General features: G+C 36.7%; 1 protein-coding gene across 1 annotated transcript; it reads right to left on the reverse strand.

Moving 5' to 3' along the window:
• Positions 1–648: 648 nt before the first annotated feature.
• LOC110800600 (protein STRICTOSIDINE SYNTHASE-LIKE 10) lies at positions 649–9,065 on the reverse strand. The gene is made up of 3 exons (XM_022005912.2): positions 8,642–9,065; positions 2,316–2,582; positions 649–1,261 (listed from the first exon to the last, which is right to left on the reverse strand). The coding sequence occupies exons 1-3, from the start codon at positions 8,914–8,916 to the stop codon at positions 673–675; spliced, it is 1,131 nt and encodes a 376-aa protein (XP_021861604.2). The 5' UTR covers positions 8,917–9,065; the 3' UTR covers positions 649–672.
• Between the last annotated feature and the right edge of the window lie 10,834 nt (positions 9,066–19,899).

The raw sequence follows: 19,899 nt of genomic DNA on the forward strand, positions 1-19,899 counted from the left end.
TTTTCCTTGTATAAATTGTATAAATGGTCGGTAATTTACCGACTACTCTAAAAATGGTCGGTAATTAACGACTATTTTTAAAACGGTCGACAATTAATTTTTTTACGACTACTTACAAGCAGTCGTAAAACTTGATTTCAACGATCACCCACAATGTAGTCGGAATTTACCGACTACAATAAGTGGTCGCTAAAAGAATTTGGTCGGTAAAAGTGGTCGGTAAGTTTTTTCGAAATTTTGTTTTGGTCGACTTAATTCACGACTATTAGATAGTCGTAGTTTACCTGTAAAGTAGTCGTAAATTACCGACCACCAATTATTAGTCGGTAAAAATTAAATTTAACGACCATCTTTTATTTAGTCGGTAAAACCAAATTTTACCGACTACTTTTCCTACGGTCGGAAAATTCAGTCGTAAAATCACCTAACAATAACTTCCATACACATGAACACATGTATATTTTACTAATTGTGATGAAGTAGCTATTTTAGAAAAAGTGACAATTTTTTTTGTTACCATTGAAAATTTACAAAAATATAAAGCTACCAAAGAGAATTTTCCTATATTTTACAAACGAATACGTTTATATATCTTGTTAGAATGTAATACTGTTACTTTCTATTCTTAATTTCTTATCGATATTCATATTTATCAAAAGATAAACTCACAATTTAATTTAAACTTTGTGAATCAAAATCCTTGTACAAACTAGCAAAGGGCAAAATAACAGAGCCAAACCACAAGTTCCCATCATTCTCCACCACTTCACTTACAAATTTCAACTTACCACTTGTATCTTCCAATAGTTGCACTACATTACCATGTTCATCCAACTTCGCGGCCAACCCAATCGCTCTTAATCTAACAAAAACCTTAGCCAATTCGACAACATTAAACGGGAGTTTAACAATGGTTTGTCCAATCCAAGGAAACGAAAGAAGCCACTTCAAAAATGTGCTTCTCTTTGAATAAATCCCAACCCAATATTCTCCTTTCGAGTTCCTGTTTATGTTATCTGGATATCCTGGGAATTCAGCTAACACTTCAGTTATTCCGGCTTTCGAGGTGTTTTCGAGCCAATACCTTAGAAGTTTACAAGTAGTTGTCTCGATTAGTAGAAGAAATTTCCCATCTTTGTTCAAGGATACTCCATTTGGGAAGGTCAGGTTTTCGAGAAGCTTCGTTACTTGTTTTGTTTCAGGGTTGTATTTTAGTAATCTTCCTGTTTTATCATTGCTAAGGATCAATGACATATATTTCCTGCAAATGTATACAACACTATATCATTTAGAAACATCAAAAGTCAAGGACTTGATAAAGAAGCTATGTAGTTGTTGCACTACTTAATTGTGTAAATTGTTACTCCTGTGACGGAAGGAACGTGTTGAAAGAACATATACACAAATGCGTATACCGTACTTCCAAGGGTACTAAATACATGCATAATGGTGTAATGTTTGCCTAACCAGTGACGGAACCAGAAATTTTGAATAGGGTGGAGTAAAAGAAAAATGGGTATTTCAAACATAAAGAAAACAAAATGATTTTCCAAACAAGGAAAACAAATATTTTAAGGAAAAAAGTAATTCAAGAGTCAAAGCTAAAATGGCAAATTAATGTTAGGCACGAGGATAGAAACCATGACCGTTTTTAAACAAAGCTTTAAAAACATCACCGATTAACCTACAACTTTATTTATGCTATTTAATCAAATATAGAAATAATATTGTAAAGAGGGTAGACAATTATCTATCTTCTTTGCATAATAGATTCGTGGTTGTGCATAACAAGTTAGTTGAAAGTATTGTGGACACTGATCAAATGTTGGCATTATGCTAGTTATTCTTGGGTGCACCTAATAATTCTTCCCTCTCAAATTAAACACCCGCAAACTATGTACAAACTTAATTTTAAGTGGATGTCAACTATCACATAAATGCGTATATCATACACCCAAGGAGCCAAGAGTCAAGAGTACTTAATACATAATGGTGCTCCTAAGAAGTTAACATTATGGTGCTATTAACTATGAAGCACTCAACAACACGTATATAACACATGATTTGAAAGTACGTTGGTACATGGTGCATTGATGCATGCTAAGTATATTTGGATGCACCTAATAATTCTGCCCTTCCAAAATAAACACTCCATAAGCCCTAGAGTAATGATTTATCAAATTGCATTCACACCAAATACACAAAACACATGTTATTAAATGGCCAAGTGCATGTCAACTAGACAACTATTGCATTTGGCTGAAGCATAAGTTTCAGACGGAAAAACAGAAAGAAACAAAGATGGGTGGACTTGCCTTCTTGTATAACGGGTACTGCTACAAGTAAAGTAAACAACTCCAGTCTGTTGATCAATATCCAGCCCATTAGTGAATCCAAGAGGTACACCTTCAACCTCTGTTGCAACACTATTGGCAAGCCCACCATTTGGGCCAACAACTAGCAAGCCCAAGTATGCATCGGCTATGAAAAGGTCCCCTGTCTTCTCATTGAACCGTAGGCCCAATGGCCTTCCACATTTATGCTCCATTTTTTCATGATCCGTTTGGTTTTTACAAACTTCCCTGACAAAAGAGAACACGGTCAACAATCGACATCCATCAAACGAACCAAAGAAAATGGGTCGAAAAAGAGATTAATCCACATATAAGTTGTCGTTGTCCCAAAATTATGTTTTTAGTTCAAAACACGCTCGAAAAAGCTGACTTTGGCCCAATATTTGCAGTTTTAGGCATGCGTTTTTGTGTCTGTCTGGTTTTTATCAGGTGATGCAGAGGTGCAGTGGTGCGTGTAAGGAAGTATGTAAAGAGTTCTTAAGAATTTGACAAACCCAAAAAAATAACTAAATTAAGAAAATTAGTTAGACATCACATTCTTGCTGGCTTTTGACACTGAGTATTGATTATTAGTTGGAACTTCATGAATTTTGGTTTCCCTAACTTTTGACGTAAAAACCTATCAAATAAACAAGGAATGAAGTAGATCTAACAGCCAAGTAAAATACATTGAAGTACGCATTCCTTAAACTGGCAGTAGTTGTAGTACTTTTTTATTGGAGACTACACTAGAATTTTAGAATCACCAACAAGTGTAGGTAGGTAACTTACATACGCCAACATTGTACATTATCTAACACGGTGTTTGATACGTGAGAATGTAAGTTTAGGGTTGAGAAGGTGGGATGAAGATTGGGACTTCATATAAATTTATAGAAAACTCTTATTTAATTACTCCCTCCGAATTTTAAAACGAGATACATTTTTCTTAATTGACCGTATTTTAAAGAGACATACACTTTCATTTTTTGACAAGTATTGGTCCCCACTTTCAATTATATTAATATTTCTCTCTTTTTTATGGTCCCACACTTAATGCATCATATTTTTACTATAATAAATAATCGGTTTTTTCATGAAATACCCCTGAGGTTTGCAATAATGCACCAAATACCCCTGCGCGTTTCAAAATTCATTGAATACCCCTATTTTTTCCGTATTGTTCACCAAATACCCCTATTATGACTTTCCGTTAGTCCTCCGTTAAGTCATGTTTATAATTCACCAAATACACCTATTTATAAACTTTTTGCATAGTATACACCTATTTACAAAGTTTTTTGCACCAAATACCCAAACAGCTTATACCATTAATAATTGAATTTGAAGAACAATACATCTGAAAATTGAAGAACAAAACCCATAATATTGAAGAAGAGAATATTAAATTTTGAGAGTTTAATTCCTAAAATCGAAAATCTAAACTACAAATTCGAATTCCAGTGTCTATAATCTCTCTCTAATCTACCTAAATTCTGTTGTTTTTCGCCCCTTGCTACTGCCGCTGCTATTCTATGCTCACGAAGAACTCAGCTCCAAAATCTAAAATAGGAAAACCAACGAAAATCAAAATCTGAAAAACACAAACAAATGTTGCTCCAAAATCTCCTCTAATTTCATATGCTCCTTCGAACCAAAGAGAAGAACATAAATGCTGAAGAACGAATTCGAGAACGAAAATCTGCAAAAAAAAAAAAAAAAAAACGAAAATCTAGTTCTATATTCTCTCTTAATTGTTGCGCTACCCTTTATGCTCTCTACACTATCAATTTTTGTTCTCCGTCCTTCGAATCCAACCCCCGAATTCCAAAAAAAATCAGCCCAGAAAATAGGGGCAACATGAAATCTGAATTCAGCATCTTCAATTTCAACAGAAATATGAATTCATGTCCTACTGTCTTCATCATCACCTTACCCTAACTGAATTCATGTTCATGGGCACATGCCTAACCCACATATCCACAATTTCATCTTCAATTTCATCTTTGTTCATAATATTCATCATCACCATACCTAACAGAAACCTCCCCTTGTTCATCAAACTTCAATTCACGATTTCAATTCACTAGAAAATTTGGGTTCGATTATTTGGGATTTGAGTTAGCAATTGATTTTTGATGAAGATGGTTTGAGAAGGAAAAATTGTGGTTGGGTTCACCATTTTGATACCCAGGAAAAAGAGATGTGCGATTGAGAGGAGAGAGGAGGGTGAGAGGAGAGAGGGGATTTAGAGTTAATTAGGGTTCATTAAGTGTTAATTAGGATTGGCATTAATTCACCTCAAATTACTCAGAAATACAAGCTCGGTAGTTCTGCGAATCCACCATTTTCGCCATTTCCGCCGACGAAGGTTGAAGGTTGGCGGCGAAAGGAGAGGACTAAGCGCGGCAGCAGCAAAGGAAGGAGAAGACGGTGGCGAGAGAAGAGAAACGATGAAGAAGAAGAAGAAGAAGAAGAAGAAGAAGAAGAGGGGCGAGTAATTAAGAAGAACAGAGGAGATGAGATGAGAGAGAAGACATTAGATTTTTTTTTAAAAGTTAAAATGTAGAATATTGGGTGAATAAGGGCATAAACGTAAATTAACGCTAACGGAGTACTAACGGCCGTTAAATCCAAGGGTATTTGGTGCACTTTAAGTTTTAATAGGGGTATTCTATGAATTTTGAAACGCGCAGGGGTATTTGGTGCATTATTGCAAACCTCAGGGGCATTTCATGAAAAAACCGATAAATAATTCATTAACTACCCCACTTTCATCTTATTTTAATAAATTCAACACTCTCCTAAAACTACGTGCCGGTTAAAGTGTATCTCTTTTTGAAATACAGAGTAGGTATAAATAACTTTGCCCACATTAATATTAAAATATAACATTTTCATGGAACATATGGAGTAACATCGAAGAAATACGGTTGAAATTGAAAATTAAGACCAGATATAACAGACCTATAAAATTTGAATTAACAATAAAGTTGGGTTCTCACATTCTAAAATTTTCACCGTTTGAGACCTATACCTTTTTTTTTCACCGTTTCGGACCTACTATTAACTTTCCGGTCAAAAATAACCCAAGCAAACAAAAGTTAGTCCCCTTGCAGGTACCGGTTGGTTTGTGTGTAAATCAATGTCAACCATTAGCAAATGAGAATTAAGTATTTGACACAAGCATAGAAAGTTTGCCCAACTATTAATGATAAAAAAAGGAAATTAGATCAATTTTTAGGATATGAAATTAAATCAAATTCTTTAAGGAATGAATATCTAATTCCAAATCTTTTTTTTTTTTGTGTGAAAAGTAGGTGTTAATTAATCTGTAGTAGTTATTATTAATTACTCCTTCCATTGATCATCACCCAAAATCTTCAAATCTGTCTTTCAAATCTCCCACTCGCAATCACCATAAAATTCAAACAAAAAAGCTCAAAAATAGACAAGTAATGTCATATTCATCACGAATGGAATCATATTTCCAACGCTCATTAGAGATAATCAAAGTAATCTCAACCAAACCCCTAGAATCTTCAACACCAGCTTCATCTTTCTTCTCAAAAGCAATCGAAGAAATTCGTTGTGGAGTAAAAGCAACAAACCCACCAACAAAATCAACGGCTCCCCTCAAACTCACCTACCTTCACTAGATTTACGGGTTCAATGTTTATTGGGTTGATGGCGATTCTTGATTGATTTCGTTGTTCTTCAGTCGAAAATTTGACACGCTTTATTTTATTATTTTGATTTTCACCCAATTGATGAATTATCTTCATCTACCATCTTCAATCGGACTTAACCAACAAAGTACTGATTATTCAGTGAATTTAAGGTCGCACCATTTCCAGGTTTTTTTGAGTTCGTGTTCTTCGTTAGGAACTTAGTGAAAATTAATCTGGTATTCTTTTGTGATGTTGTTAGGTAGTTCGTATGTGTCCACGTTTTCTTCTTATTATTATTTTTCGACATGCTATGTAAATTGATGCTAGTCTTGGTGTTCAACGAGTGAGTTGTATGTTGCATCATATTTCGACATTACTTCCCAAATTTTGGTAAAATAAACATGGATAGTGTGGCGTTAATGGAGAAAATGCAAGAGCTGATCGAGACTTTATTTTACTTTTTTGTAAAAAATTATGTTTGTACTTTATGTATCTAATTTCTTTATTTATAATATTTTTCATTTGGTTAACACTAGGTTGGACTATGGTTAACTCACAATAATTTATGTTTGAGGTCCCAGAAGATACAAAAAAAATAAAAATAAAATTATAGGTCCTAAAAGGTGAAAAATGTGAAAGTTTGGACCCCCAAACATTAGCTTAACTCTTTTTATATGTATAATACATATTATTAGTGTGGTTAATGGTGAGTTAACCTTGGATTAACTTGCCTGAAAGTTAGTTTGTGACTTTGAGGTCCTAAGAGGTGGAAAAAAAAGGTGTAAGTCTAAAGGGTGAAAATTTTAAATGGCGAATCCCCATTGCTTACCTTATAACTCTAAAATATTTAGATCACATCACCTTATTTTAAGCGAACAAAACATTCATATCCATACGTGAAAAATTTCTTAATTAATAAGTATACATACTCAACTTAAAAATGACCTCCTGAGTCCCAATTTACTAAATATGGAGGTATAAACACTTATAATTAGGTTTATCATACATTATAATGACATGTCTAATGTCTAACAATAAATAGTGTCACATATATGTAATTATCAGAAAAGACGATTTAGATGGTTAACAAGGCTGCATAATACACATTTGTCCGTAGTACCACGAATTGAAGCTACTTAGTACGGAGTACTACTTATAATTTATCCGTAGGCCACGAATTGAAGCTACTTAGTACTTATAAATAATCTAATAAACATATATAAAAGAGGCATATTTGTTGAAAGATTAGAGTGCCACCTAGGATTACTAATGGTTTCGACCAATGAAAAATAAGATTTCTAATTTCTTTTTGAATTAAAAAAAATCAATTTCCCCGTAGATAATTAATTAGGTGCCACGTAGATATTTTAATTAATTAATTATTAATATATACAACTCCATCAAAAATCAAACACTCTAATAATTTTAAAATAATTGATTGCCACGTAGATAATTAATTAGGCGCCACATAGATATTTTAATTAATTAATTAATTAATTACTAATATATACAACTCAATCTAAAATCAAACACTCTAATAATTAAAAAATAAATCTAAAATAAAATTCATCCAAAATCAAACAATAATCTAAAATAAAATAAATAAAATTCAATTTAAAATCAATATTAATCCAATATTAGAGCGCCACGTAGAAAAATCTAATGGCTGCGGCCAATGGAGGAATATTTGCTGAAATATTAGAGCGCCACCTAGGATTACTAATGGTTTCGGCCAATGAAAAATAATATTTCTAATTTCTTTTTGAATTTAAAAAATCAAGTGACACGTAGATAATTAATTAGGTGTCAATAGATATTTTAATTAATTAATTACTAATATATACAACTCCTTCGAAAATCAAACACTCTAATAATTAAAAAATAATCGATTTCCACGTAGATAATTAATTAGGTGGCACGTAAATATTTTAATAATTAGTTACTAATATATATAACTCCGACTAAAATCAAACACTCTAATAATTAAAAAATAAATCCAAAATAAAATTCATCCAAAATCAAACAATAATCTAAAATAAATTAAATAAAATTCAATTTAAAATCAAATATTAATCCAATATTAGAGCGCCACATAGAAAAATCTAATGGTTTCGGCCAATGAAAAATTAGATTTCAAAATTAATTTTGAATTAAAAAAGTCGAGTGCCACGTAAAGAAATGATTAACTTTCACGTAGATATTTTTTATTAATTATTATTAATATTACGCATATACAATTTCATCCAAAAACAAACACTTTCATAATAAAAAAAAAATCTAAAATGAAATTCAATGCAAAATAAAAAACTAATATAATTTAATATATAAAAGTGGTATATACATATGATTTTTATTTAAACATAACAATTTAATAGAATCCGTGTATCGCACGGGCTAAAATCTAGTAATCAATATAAGTAACAAAGTATGAAATTCACCACTTAATTACAAGTTACAGCAATTTCCCATGAATCATGATGCTAGGCATTAGTAACATGCATTGATTTCGGGGAACAAACAGCATCTCAGATCATGCACTAATTTTATTTTAATCCAATATGATAATCTTTATCATATACACTAATAATCATAATTAAAGATCAAACATTATAAAATATTGATTGAAAGGAGACGCACCTAAGAGGAGAAGTGAAGGCAAAGTCCACCCAGCGTCGTTGATGCGGGACCCACTTTATAATCCGGCCATCGGATACGCCAGCATACGGCCCATCTCCGGCAGGGTCAAACGTGAGACTTTCTGGCCCAAAAGCGCCTTCTATGGGTAGAACATCTAACTCCCATAATTTAGAACCATACCCATTTTCGCTTTTAGAACGAAAATACGTGGTGAAGAGTAAGGCACATAAGAGAACAATTGTAGAAAATGACAATAATATCTTTGATGGCTTCATTTTTTCCAAGGGTTTTTTGAATTTTTATAGGTTTGCATGAAATATACGGAGTATATTGAAGAATGAAGAGAGAAAGAAGAGGAAGGTGGAGCCGTCAGATGTCCTGCATATTTATATACGAAGTATGATATTCCTGGGATAAGATTGGTGTAACAGAGAGAAAGTACCAAAGAGTATGAAATCACACAAGTAACATTGCTATTTTCGGTCGTATTTTATTATGAGCATACTTTTATTTTAAATAACTTTTCTATCATACCTTCTAATTATTTAATATAGATAATTTCTTCTAGGGATAACCACTATAATAAACTCCCTCTCTACTTTGATTAAAATACATTTTCCATCAACTTTTTTCTATTTGTAGATTTTAGCCGTGCGATTCACAGATTCTATTAAATTGTTTAGTTAAAATAAAACTCCTATAGATACCAATTGTTCTATTTTATATACTTCCTCCGTTCCGGAAATATCGCATCATGGTTGACTTTTACGCCTCTAACCATTACTTTGACTCTTAATATCTCAAATCATGTGCAAGTAAAAATTATAAAAAATTAATATTTAGAAAATATATATCGATACGGATCTAACATGACTCCACATGACTAAAATTTCCTTACGTACAAATCACAAAAAATAGCTAAAGTCTTAGTATAAATAGTGTAAAAAACAAATGGTGCGATATTTCCGGAACGGAGGAAGTATTAGATTAGATTAGATTAGTTTTTTTTTTTTTTGGATTGAATTTCATTTTAGATATATTTTTTAATTATTAGGGTCTTTGATTTTGAATGAAATTGTATAATATTAATAATTAATTAATAAAAATATCCATGTAGTACCTAATTATTTATCTACGTGGCATTCGACTTTTTTAATTCAACCATAATTTCAAAATCTTATTTTTCATTGGCCGAAATCATTAGATTTTCTACATGACGCTCTATTTAGTGTTTGATTTTTGATTGAATTGTATTGTAGGTTAGAGTTTGATTTCGGATGAATTTTATTTTAGATTAATTTTTAATTATTAGAGTGTTTGATTTTGGATTGAGTTGTATATATTAGTAATTAATGAATTAAAATATCTACGTGGCACCTGATTAATTATCTACGTGACACTCGAGTTTTTTAATTCAAAAATAAATTAGAAATCTTATTTTTCATTGGCCGAAACCATTAGATTTCCTACGCGGCGCTCTAATAATTCAGCAAATATTGACGCGATTCAACAGTGCTTCAGTGCGAACGTTTATGCAGTCGCTAAGAGGCAAGAGCAAGGGGACTAGATCAAATCTGAAAATCTGATTCGGGCAGAGGGACCACGTTGTATGATTGTGTTATTGTTGATATTTGAAAGGACATACTAATGAGTGAGTTACTGGTAATGTTCAGAGATCGAATTGAAAAACAAATCGTAAGTTGTTAATAGGTTTTATGGTGTGCCTGCAGGACTGCTTTTAGCTTTGATAATGTTTGTTGGTTGATATTAGCTAGTTTTTGAAGGAAATATTTCCTTCACCCAAGGTGCATTAAGTCTAATACCAAGGTTCAGATTAATTGCGAACAATTAATTCAGTGAGATCAAGTGATCGGAACAGCTAGCTGGAGCAATGCTTCCGATCAGTGAGTTCTAATGAATATTAAACTCACAACTTACTCTTGACTGAACCTACAAGGTCACACCAATGACACGTAACAGATCACCGGATTAAATGGATCGGAAATAAATTTAATAGCATTTCGGGAATTAGTTGGAAAACGTATTATACGATACGACCTTGCATCAGAATCGTATATCGTATCGTGAATATTCGTAAGCTAGGAGAAATGAATAAATCGTATCGTACGACGGTGATTCGTCGTATACGAAACGATAAATAATATATCGGAAATATATTTAATCGCGGATACGAAAGGGGCAACGCTGCCAGCCCAACGAGCCAAGGCGCGCAAGCGCGCAAGGCCCACTGGGCGTAGCAGCGAGCCAGCGCGCAAGGCCCATGCCTTGGCTGGGCGCGCGCATACGTAAGGGACAGCAGCAGCAGCAGCGCACACAGCGCGGCCAAGGCCCAACGCTTGTATGGCTGTGCGCGTGTGGGCTTGCGCGGATGATGCTGGCCGGCCTTGCCTTATGGCTTGGTCGGTTAGTAAGGTTATGTAAATAACCTTCTAACCACATTTCCAACATAAGACAATTCAGTCATACACAACCCTAGGAGAAAACAACGAACCCTAATTCTCTCTGTGCCTCCAAAGTGTGTTCATCCCAAAAAGCAAATCTCTTGATCGATTGTCTAAGCTACGATAATCAAGACGGATCTGACCGTGTCGGTGAACCAAGTAGAGGAACGACACGTGGAGTTCTAAGTTTGTGTTCGTTGACAATTTGTGGAAAACACGCTTCTAACGTAAGTATGCTTAATCTGTGCTTTATACATGCTTCATGGCTTTGGGGATTGTTTCCGCACATGTTATTATGTTTAACTGTATTCCCCTACAGTGGTATCATGAGTCTTATGTATTCAAAGTATGTTTCAGCATGATTTATTTGTTTTTGCATCTGTCGAAATTTTGAATTTTTTGTTGAATTTTCGGAATTTTTACGAATTATTGGATGAATTGCGTAATAATCTGTTCCGAAATCAAAAGTATTCGTTTTTTCGAGTTTTAAAACCCGAATCTGATTGAAAAGGATTTTCTAAGATCAATTCATGAGAACGGAATTGCAAAAACAGGTCTCGATGTGTCGTTTTTTGGGCGTTTTTGTTAATTTTTTAATAAAAATTAAAAGTGTCGGACAGTAATTCAATTAAAAGGTCGACCTAAACTACTCGTAATTTCTTGTAATTTTGACACAATGTTTCTGGGTATATTCTTGATCTATGGTTAAAATTTCAGATTTTTCCAATAAGTATAAACCCTAATTTTGCGTTTCCCCAATTCGTAAAATTTGGAACCCCAATTGAATTTTAATTAATTTTGGTTTAATAATTCGGTTAATTGGGAAAGGGGATATAATTTCATGGGTCAGTGGCTAATTTTAAAAATTATTGGATTAAAATTTTGAATGGTTTCGTTAATTTTAATCGCACTTAAACCTAATTATTAAAAATCTGAAATTAAAATGTTAATGAACGATTTAAATTTTCGGATTTTATTATTTAAAAGTTCAAAATTTTCAAGTTGATTCGTTCGTTCTTAAAAATTTGAATAATGTTAGCCTTTGATTTAATATTTTACGAAATTGGATTGTCGTTGAAGTTTATTAAATCATTAAAATTCGTTGTTTTTCGAAAATAAAAATCGTAACCTTTTGAAAAATAATATTAATGCAAGTTCGTGAAATTAAATTAAATTTTAATTAAGTTGGTCCGTAGGCAGGAACCATAGGCACGAACACGATGTGTGGTGGACCTATGGCTCGCAAGGCCATGCGGGCTGCTGTACGAGAGCCGAGCCGCAGCGACACGGGCAGCAGCAAGCGTGCTGCGTGCCTCGTGCACGCTGGGCGAGGAAAGGGCAAGCGATGCTTGCGGGTGCTGCGACGAAGCAAGGTACAAGGCCATGCGACGTCCAGCGCAGCGATGGCACAACGACGCAGCGCAGGGGCAGTGACGAGCTGCGGGCACGCGCGCGCGCAGGCTGCGGGGGTGTGCGAGCTTGCTCGTGCGCCTCGTAGGCCACACGCAAGGGCTATGGACTGGGCTCAAGCCTACCCCAACTATGCACTTGGACTTTTTTCGTTGAAAATTGTTTATTTCGTTGGGCTTCGCATATTTGCATTAATTTGGGCTAACGGGATATTTAATTTAATATTTTATTTGCTTGGGCCGGGCCGCGAGTTTTAATTTAATATTTCACAATTAATTATCCGGAATAATTATTGGTTTGAGTGGGAGCCACTAAATGAAATTGAAATGAAATAATTATTTTTAATTATTTTCGTAGGTCGCATTATTTTAATTAAATTCAATTTTAATTAGAATAAAGTCTAAGGATTAATAATTTGGAAATTGATTAATCTTTTAGGATGCGTTTATGTGAACGTGAATTTTAATTAATTCACGTAAATACTTGCATATTTATATGGGCCATTCGTTTTAGCACACGAATGGGTGAATGCATAGAATATATATTTTATGTAATGCAGGTACTCCAAAGTTCCTAGTATGGCCATTTAGGATAGATAAATACGGTATGCAAACCGTTCTATATTTGAATGCAAAATTTTAAATATGGTCTGCGTACCATGGAAATTTTAATGTAATTTATTATTTTCAAGTATTTCTAAGTTTAGAACTTTAAGTTAGCATTTGAACGAAGATTCAAGACGATGCCAAGCTAACAAGGAGGTGATGAAGATTGGATGCTTCAAGACAAGATGTTTTGGGCCATACTAGATCACCATTTATTTATGCAATTTAATATATATATATATTATGCGTGAATGTATGAATGTATGTATGCTTTGCATGAATAGGTTGTTTCATATGACTCGATTAGATTAAGTTCACTAAATAATCGAACCAACATAGAAACAACTAGGTCCAAAGTAATATTGAGTTTAAAATTTCCTTCCAAATCAAGCACTTACAAAAATCTAAGGATCTAAGGTAGTAGGTTTACGCCAAAGCGAGGTGCTATTTTAGTTGACTTAGGTAGTAAGGCATCCCAAAGGAGCACGTTGATTGTGGTTTCAACTCAAACAACAATGGCATTATGTTGTGGCAATGGGATAAATTATGGTATTAATTTATTAACCAAGAGTAATTTGGAGATTACTAGCAATATGTTTTGCTAACCTAAAATCTTAAACTACTTAAGACATGCCAAAGCTGCTTAAGGATTTAGGACTTTTGGGGCTTGGAATCGTTTCATTCATTTTGGACCATGTTTTTTCTTTTGCATGAATGAAATGTTTTAATAGCTTTAATGATTGCATGTTTGCTTTTATTTCAAAGTTATTAAAGTTTATGAATGGTTATTTATTGCAAATTCTTTTCGATTGTAGTAATCAAAATGGCCGCAATCAAAACACAACTCAAAGTAACCAAAATTCTGGATGTAAAATTGAACCTATCAAACTTTCTTGATTGGGAGAGGAAGCTTCGGAAAGTCCTCAGGTGGAACAACATTGAATATGTAGTTGACCATCCCATCCCCAGCTATTACTCAAAGGATATGACTCCAGAAAAACACTGTGCGTGGGTGAACCACATGTCGCTAGTGATGGATCTTATTCTTGGCTCTATCCCCAAGGATTGGAGTGCAAGGTTCGTTGCATACGAGCCATGGGCACTCCTAAGGCATCTTAGGGATATATGTCGTGGTAGATTCCAACATGGTGGTCAACATGTCGACCAAAATGTTTTTGAATTGGTAAATTCATTTGAGGATCTAAAGCTTAATGCTCCACTGGGTTGTTGCTTTAACGTCGAAAGACAAAAAGCAAGGGAAAGGGTCATTGATCTTGAAATGACAGAACGGACACCAATCAGAACTCATACAAAGAAAATGGTTGGGCTTCTCAACCGGCTTGAGTTACTTTGTGATCCATTCCCAGATTCTGCAGCTGCGGGAATACTTTTGAATTCTCTTCACCCTGGTTATAAGAAATTCAAATTACTCTATTTCTCCAAGAAAAGGGAGAATACTCTTAGTGAACTAATTTACTTGCTTCATCAGTATGAATTGGACTTTGTAAGTGATAAGCAAGCATCGCTAGAAGTAAAGAGTAAGAAAATCAAGAAAAAGGTTCCGGGGAAGATCCAAAGCAAGGCTGCATCTCCATCTACTTCAGGAAGGCAAGTGGCGCCATCCAAGAAGAAGATGAAGAAGGATCTTTCTCCATCTACATCGCAATGCTTAAATTGTAATGAAATTGGTCATTACAAGCGAGATTGCCCCAAACTAAAGGAAGAGAAGAAGGACGGAAACATTGCTTCTCCTTCAGGTATGTATGTTATACATTGTAATCTTGCTAATTCTACTTCTTGGGTATTAGATACTGGTTGTGGCTCACACTTATGTTCCAATTCGCATTGTAGGGGGGTTTTTTTTTGTATCTTCCCCGTTTCCTACAATGGGGGGGTTGGCACGCGGCGGTTCGTTTAGAGAACCGTTGAATTGTTTTTGCACCTCGAAGGAGTCGCCACCAAACTTATTTTAGGTCTCGTTTGGGAAGACCGCAAAATGACTCTATTTTTGGATAAGGCCTTGAATCCTTGAAACGGATGGGTGAGATCTGGGCTCGGGAACGAAAATGCTTATTCGGCGAGCTTTAGAAATATTCAAGTACGTTGGCACAACATTATTTCAAAAATAAACCCTAAGATTAGACTATGTGGGTTTGAAATTTAGAGCAAAATAGAATTTCTAATTGTACGGTGGTCACTTTGCTTTAAAGATTGATTTAAGGAACCTAAGGCCGGTTTGTCCAAAAATATCTTCGTTAAGCATGATGTAACCTTTGTATTTTGTTGTATTTAGCATGTTGGTGATGAAAGCAACAAAGCACATAAAGCAACATCACAACACTAAATAAAGTGCGGAATTAGTAAATACCAGACCCCCTAGAAAAGGACTAGGGAGTAGGTCCACATTGCATAGAAATGGACTAGGCAAGTAAAGGTGCGGAATTGAAAGTGCGATATTGAAATTGCGGTATTGAAATTGCGGTATTGAAATTGCAGTATTGAAAGTGCGATATTGAAATTGCGATATTGAAAGTGCGATATTGAAATTGCGATATTGAAAGTGCGATATTGAAATCGCGATATTGAAAGGTGCATAATTGAAATTTGTACTTGGGCACATGAGATTCGAACGCCAAGCGGCTCCTTAAAAATAAGTGCGCACGACACGAATTCAAAGCCAAAAATTTCAACTTGGGAGAGGTTGCTCAACCCAAATGTCCTAGATTTTGCATATTGAACTTGAAATTGAAAACTTGAATATTGAAAGGTTTGAACTTGAAAAGATTGAAACTTGGACTTGAAATGATTGAAATTTGAACTTGAAATGATCCTAGTTTAGAGAGGTAGTTATGAACAACCCTAAACATGGTGGGATCTTTGAAATTTGAAAACTTGAGCTTGTATATTGAAAAAAATGGAGTCTTGAATCTCAAAAGACTAAACCTTTAAATGCTAAAAGGTGTCATCTTTGATTACTCCACACTTGAAAGTGATTCTAGTTCAAAGAGATGAATGTAAACAACGTTGAACATCCTTGAATCTTGAAAATTAGTATTTTGTATTTTTAAAAAGTTTGTATTTTTGAAAAAGCGTGTATGATTGTTGCAAGTGGTCTTTTTTATGGAAAAAAACACCAACTTGCTAATCATTTGAAATCAAAATAGCATGATTGATTGAAGTGGGATTCGGATTTACCTAGTTAGGCTTAGGCACGAGCTCCCAATTGCTCTTGAATTTCGGAATTTTTGTATGTGTTTTTGAAGAGTTTTGAAGTTTGTATTGTGAGGAGTAATGTCGAAATTAGGACGTTTTATGTGTTATGCTCCCCTTTTTTCGATGGAAATGAGGGGTATTTATAGGAGGGAAATGGTGCAAAACGCCAGCACACGCCAGCGCCTGGCGCCAGGCCAGCGCTGGGCGCTACTGACGTGGCCTGAATGCCGCCAAAAAGGACGAAAAGATGCCGTCCTTGATTTGTCTTGTATTGGTGTACCTTCGTACGAATAGTACGATGTTTGGCGTGTAGTGTTTTATTGGAGGTTAAGACTTGAATTTGCGTCTAAAAACAAGCCTTTCTCGGGTTTTTGAATTCCGGTTTTACGGGACGGGGCCCGGCATGCTCGGTTTTGTGGGTCGGCGCCCGAATTTGACTTGCCTTATATGATTTTGAGTGGAAAAGGCCTAGTAAAACCAATGGGATGGTCCACTAGTTGAGATTGAACTTGGATTTTAAAATTGGATTTTGGAAGTTGTATTTTGTTCCGAGTTTCGGGAGGGGAACGGTCTCGGGGATTGGATTTTGGACCTTGGATTTTGGAGGTATTCTTAGCAATTGGGATTTCCGCCTGGAGTTACTCCAATCGCCTAACAAGGATAATGGTATCGTCATCATCCCAAAGGGGAGACACAAATTAGGTGTCTACAGAAACCCCCACTTTGACTGAGCGTTCGAAAGGGACGGAGAATGGTCAAGATGTTCTGTAATCGAGACCACTCTTTGTACGCCGGTACCTGCATAAAACAGGCGTTAGAAAAAGGATAGAGTCTACCTCGGTGCGGTTGGTGATGACTCTGATTTGTACTTGTATTTTTCCGCCTTCAGTTCAGGACGGAGCTTGGCATCGAAAATTTGAATTTTTTATTCTTGAATTTTGAACTTTGACACCCGGAGTTAATCCGCTGGGATGTGCTTTGCTGGGGATAAGAGCTTTTTACTGGCCTTTAAAATTTTGAATTTCGACTGACTTTCCCGGAGCTTGGGTCCGTTGGGAGTTGGGCGCCTGAGTCGTTGTATTTTTTGGACTTTGTATTCTTGAAATATTCATCTGTTTGCACTTGGAGCTACAGGTGTATACCCGTATTTTCGATGGATGGTTCGATGCGACGTTTGATGCTTGGTGCAGAAGACCGTAGCAGCAAAGGACGTGCAATCAGCACGGGAGACCGCACGCGCTGCAGACCTGTGCATGCAGCAGGTCAGCACACGGCGCTGGGGCGGTGCCTGGCGCTGGGCAGCACTATATAAGTGCCCCTTGCCGTGCCATTTTGAGGCACATTCACTTGAAAATCTTGCTTCTTTTCTCTCAAAGGTCGATTAGCTTCTCCCCTTGGTCTTGTTCTTGCCTTGTCCATGTAAGTTTTTCATGTTTTTGCTTATGAAATAACTCTAGGATTGCATGTTGTTTTGATTTTCTCGTACTTTGAAATCATGCTTGTATGCTTAAGCTTTTTGAATCTTGTAGAAAACTTTTTGATAGCCACTTGAACTTAAACTGTTGGAACTTGTACTTTTGAATTTTTGAACCTGTATCTGCTTCGGCACGGATAGCCTAGGCGTTGATGTAGAACTTGAATACCTGCTTCGGCGTGGATAGCCTAGGCGTTGGTGTAGGAATTTGAATACCTGCTTCGGCGTGGGTAACCTAGGCGTTGGTGTAGAACTTGTATCTTGAATTAGAGGTCCACTGGGGATTTTGTTTTGCATTTTTTTTTGACTTTGTTTAGGCTAGTGTAGGATAGCCCCAAGTTTAGAATTTTGACACTTTGTATGCTGCTTGATTTAGTATGCCTCGTCACACTCGAAGAAAGCTCGCTGAATCATTCGTGGTTCGAGCTGCTGAGGAAGATGCTTCGGATGATGAAGCGGCTGCAATAAATGCGCCAGGTGGGGGTATGGTTCCCCGAGATGCGCCTGCTTTCCCTGGTGCTGGTTGGACCCCTTCCGACCTGGTGTTTCAGCCGGATTGGCACTTGTCTCAGCGGCCTCGCGCTGGCATGGTGAGTCTTGTACTGTGTTTTGGGTTTGTACTTTGTACTTGTATAGGTCTTGAGCTAACTCGTTCACCTGTAGGCCGACGGGAAGCCGTTCCGTACTTACTGGTCCTTGGTGGAGGTTTAGAGGGCCTTTAAAGCTCTCCGTGCTGATGCAGAGGCTATGGAGATTTGGTCGCAGATGAGCCTGGCCGATTTCTGGCGCATCATGGGAGGTTCCTCGAGGAGAACGGGGAATAAGAACCGTTTGTGGGCTTTGTTAGAGCTGTGGTGGGATACCACCAACACTTTCAACATGGGATGGGGGGAGATTACTTTTACCCCTCTTGAGTTTGCTATGATTACAGGTCTTCCTTTTTTCTGAGAGGAATGTGACCTTTGACTCTGAGCTGACGTGGCGCTCGGCCGCTGCCAGGGACTTGCTCGGCCCTGTTGTTGATTTGTCAGAGGACGACTCTCACGCTTCTGTGACGGTGCTTGTGGATGCTATCTGTGGTGAGGGTGTGTCTGCGGAGCAGAGGGTTAGGCTCTTCCTCCTTGTCTTGGTTAGTAGAGTGATTGCCCCGAGTAGGAACAGTCGGGTGCATATTAGATTCTTGTCCGCTCTGAGGTACTTGAGAGCTCTCCCGAGTTATAACTGGGGTGGTTTGGCATATAGCCACCTTTTGTACGAAATGGGGCGGGCCTCCCGGACTGCACTGGGGAGTGACCCGAGCATGGCTGCTCTGTGGAGCGTGCTGGAGGTATTCGAGACTCCTTGTACTTTGTACTTTGTATTTGTATGCTTGTATCTTGAACTTGACTGATGTTTTGTTTGTTCCTTGAAAGATTTGGATCTATGGGCACTTTCCGACTTTGGCGCCGGAGCGTACTAGAGATGCAGCTTACCCCTATGCTGCCTCTTGGAAAGGAGCGGTGCGCGTTTGTGCGTCTTTGGTGGATTCTCGCAGGGCTTGGAGAGTTCTATCCGTTGAAGATGCAATCTTTTTGTACTGTTCTGCTTTCTTTTATTTGTATTTGTACTGTTGCCTGAGTTGTTTGCTTTGTAGGTGGTATGACGTCCTTTTGCCAACGCGGTTGTACCTGCCTCAGCTGCTCGTGCCCATTTCCTGTCTGGCGGCGAGTTTTTCTTCCAGGGTTGTACCGCCATATGTGGTATATGGGGGAGCGAGTGTCCCTTCAACACCTTTCAGGGGATAGGCTTGTCCCCAAGGATCCGCCGGAGTCCATGCTGGCGTTGGATGAAGAGTTGGCCCGGCTCTATGCGGAGGCTAGGGGCGAGGCTGTTTGCCGTTCTTGGAGGGAGTTTGTACACAGGAAGGGGAGCTATGACGACTTCCTAAGGAGGCTGGCTCCACCAGTGCGCTTCGTATTGCCAGTGAGCTTTTGAACCTTGTATTCTTGTATTCTTGTATTGATTGAATGATTGTATGATTGTATGATTGTATGATTGTATGATTGTATGATTGTATGTAGGAGGAGGAGGTTGATCCTGAGGACATTCCTCATG

This window comes from Spinacia oleracea, chromosome 1 (assembly GCF_020520425.1).
Source record: "Spinacia oleracea cultivar Varoflay chromosome 1, BTI_SOV_V1, whole genome shotgun sequence".
Taxonomy (NCBI): domain Eukaryota; kingdom Viridiplantae; phylum Streptophyta; class Magnoliopsida; order Caryophyllales; family Amaranthaceae; genus Spinacia; species Spinacia oleracea.

Bases quoted from the DNA above. Each gene is read 5' to 3' on its own strand.
- LOC110800600 (XM_022005912.2), bottom strand. From the start codon at position 8,916: ATGAAGCCATCAAAGATATTATTGTCATTTTCTACAATTGTTCTCTTA. The intron at 2,583-8,641 runs GTGCGTCTCCTT...CTCTTTTGTCAG, and splicing joins GCCTTCACTTCTCCTCTTAG to GGAAGTTTGTAAAAACCAAA. The intron at 1,262-2,315 runs GCAAGTCCACCC...ATACATTTGCAG, and splicing joins AGTACCCGTTATACAAGAAG to GAAATATATGTCATTGATCC.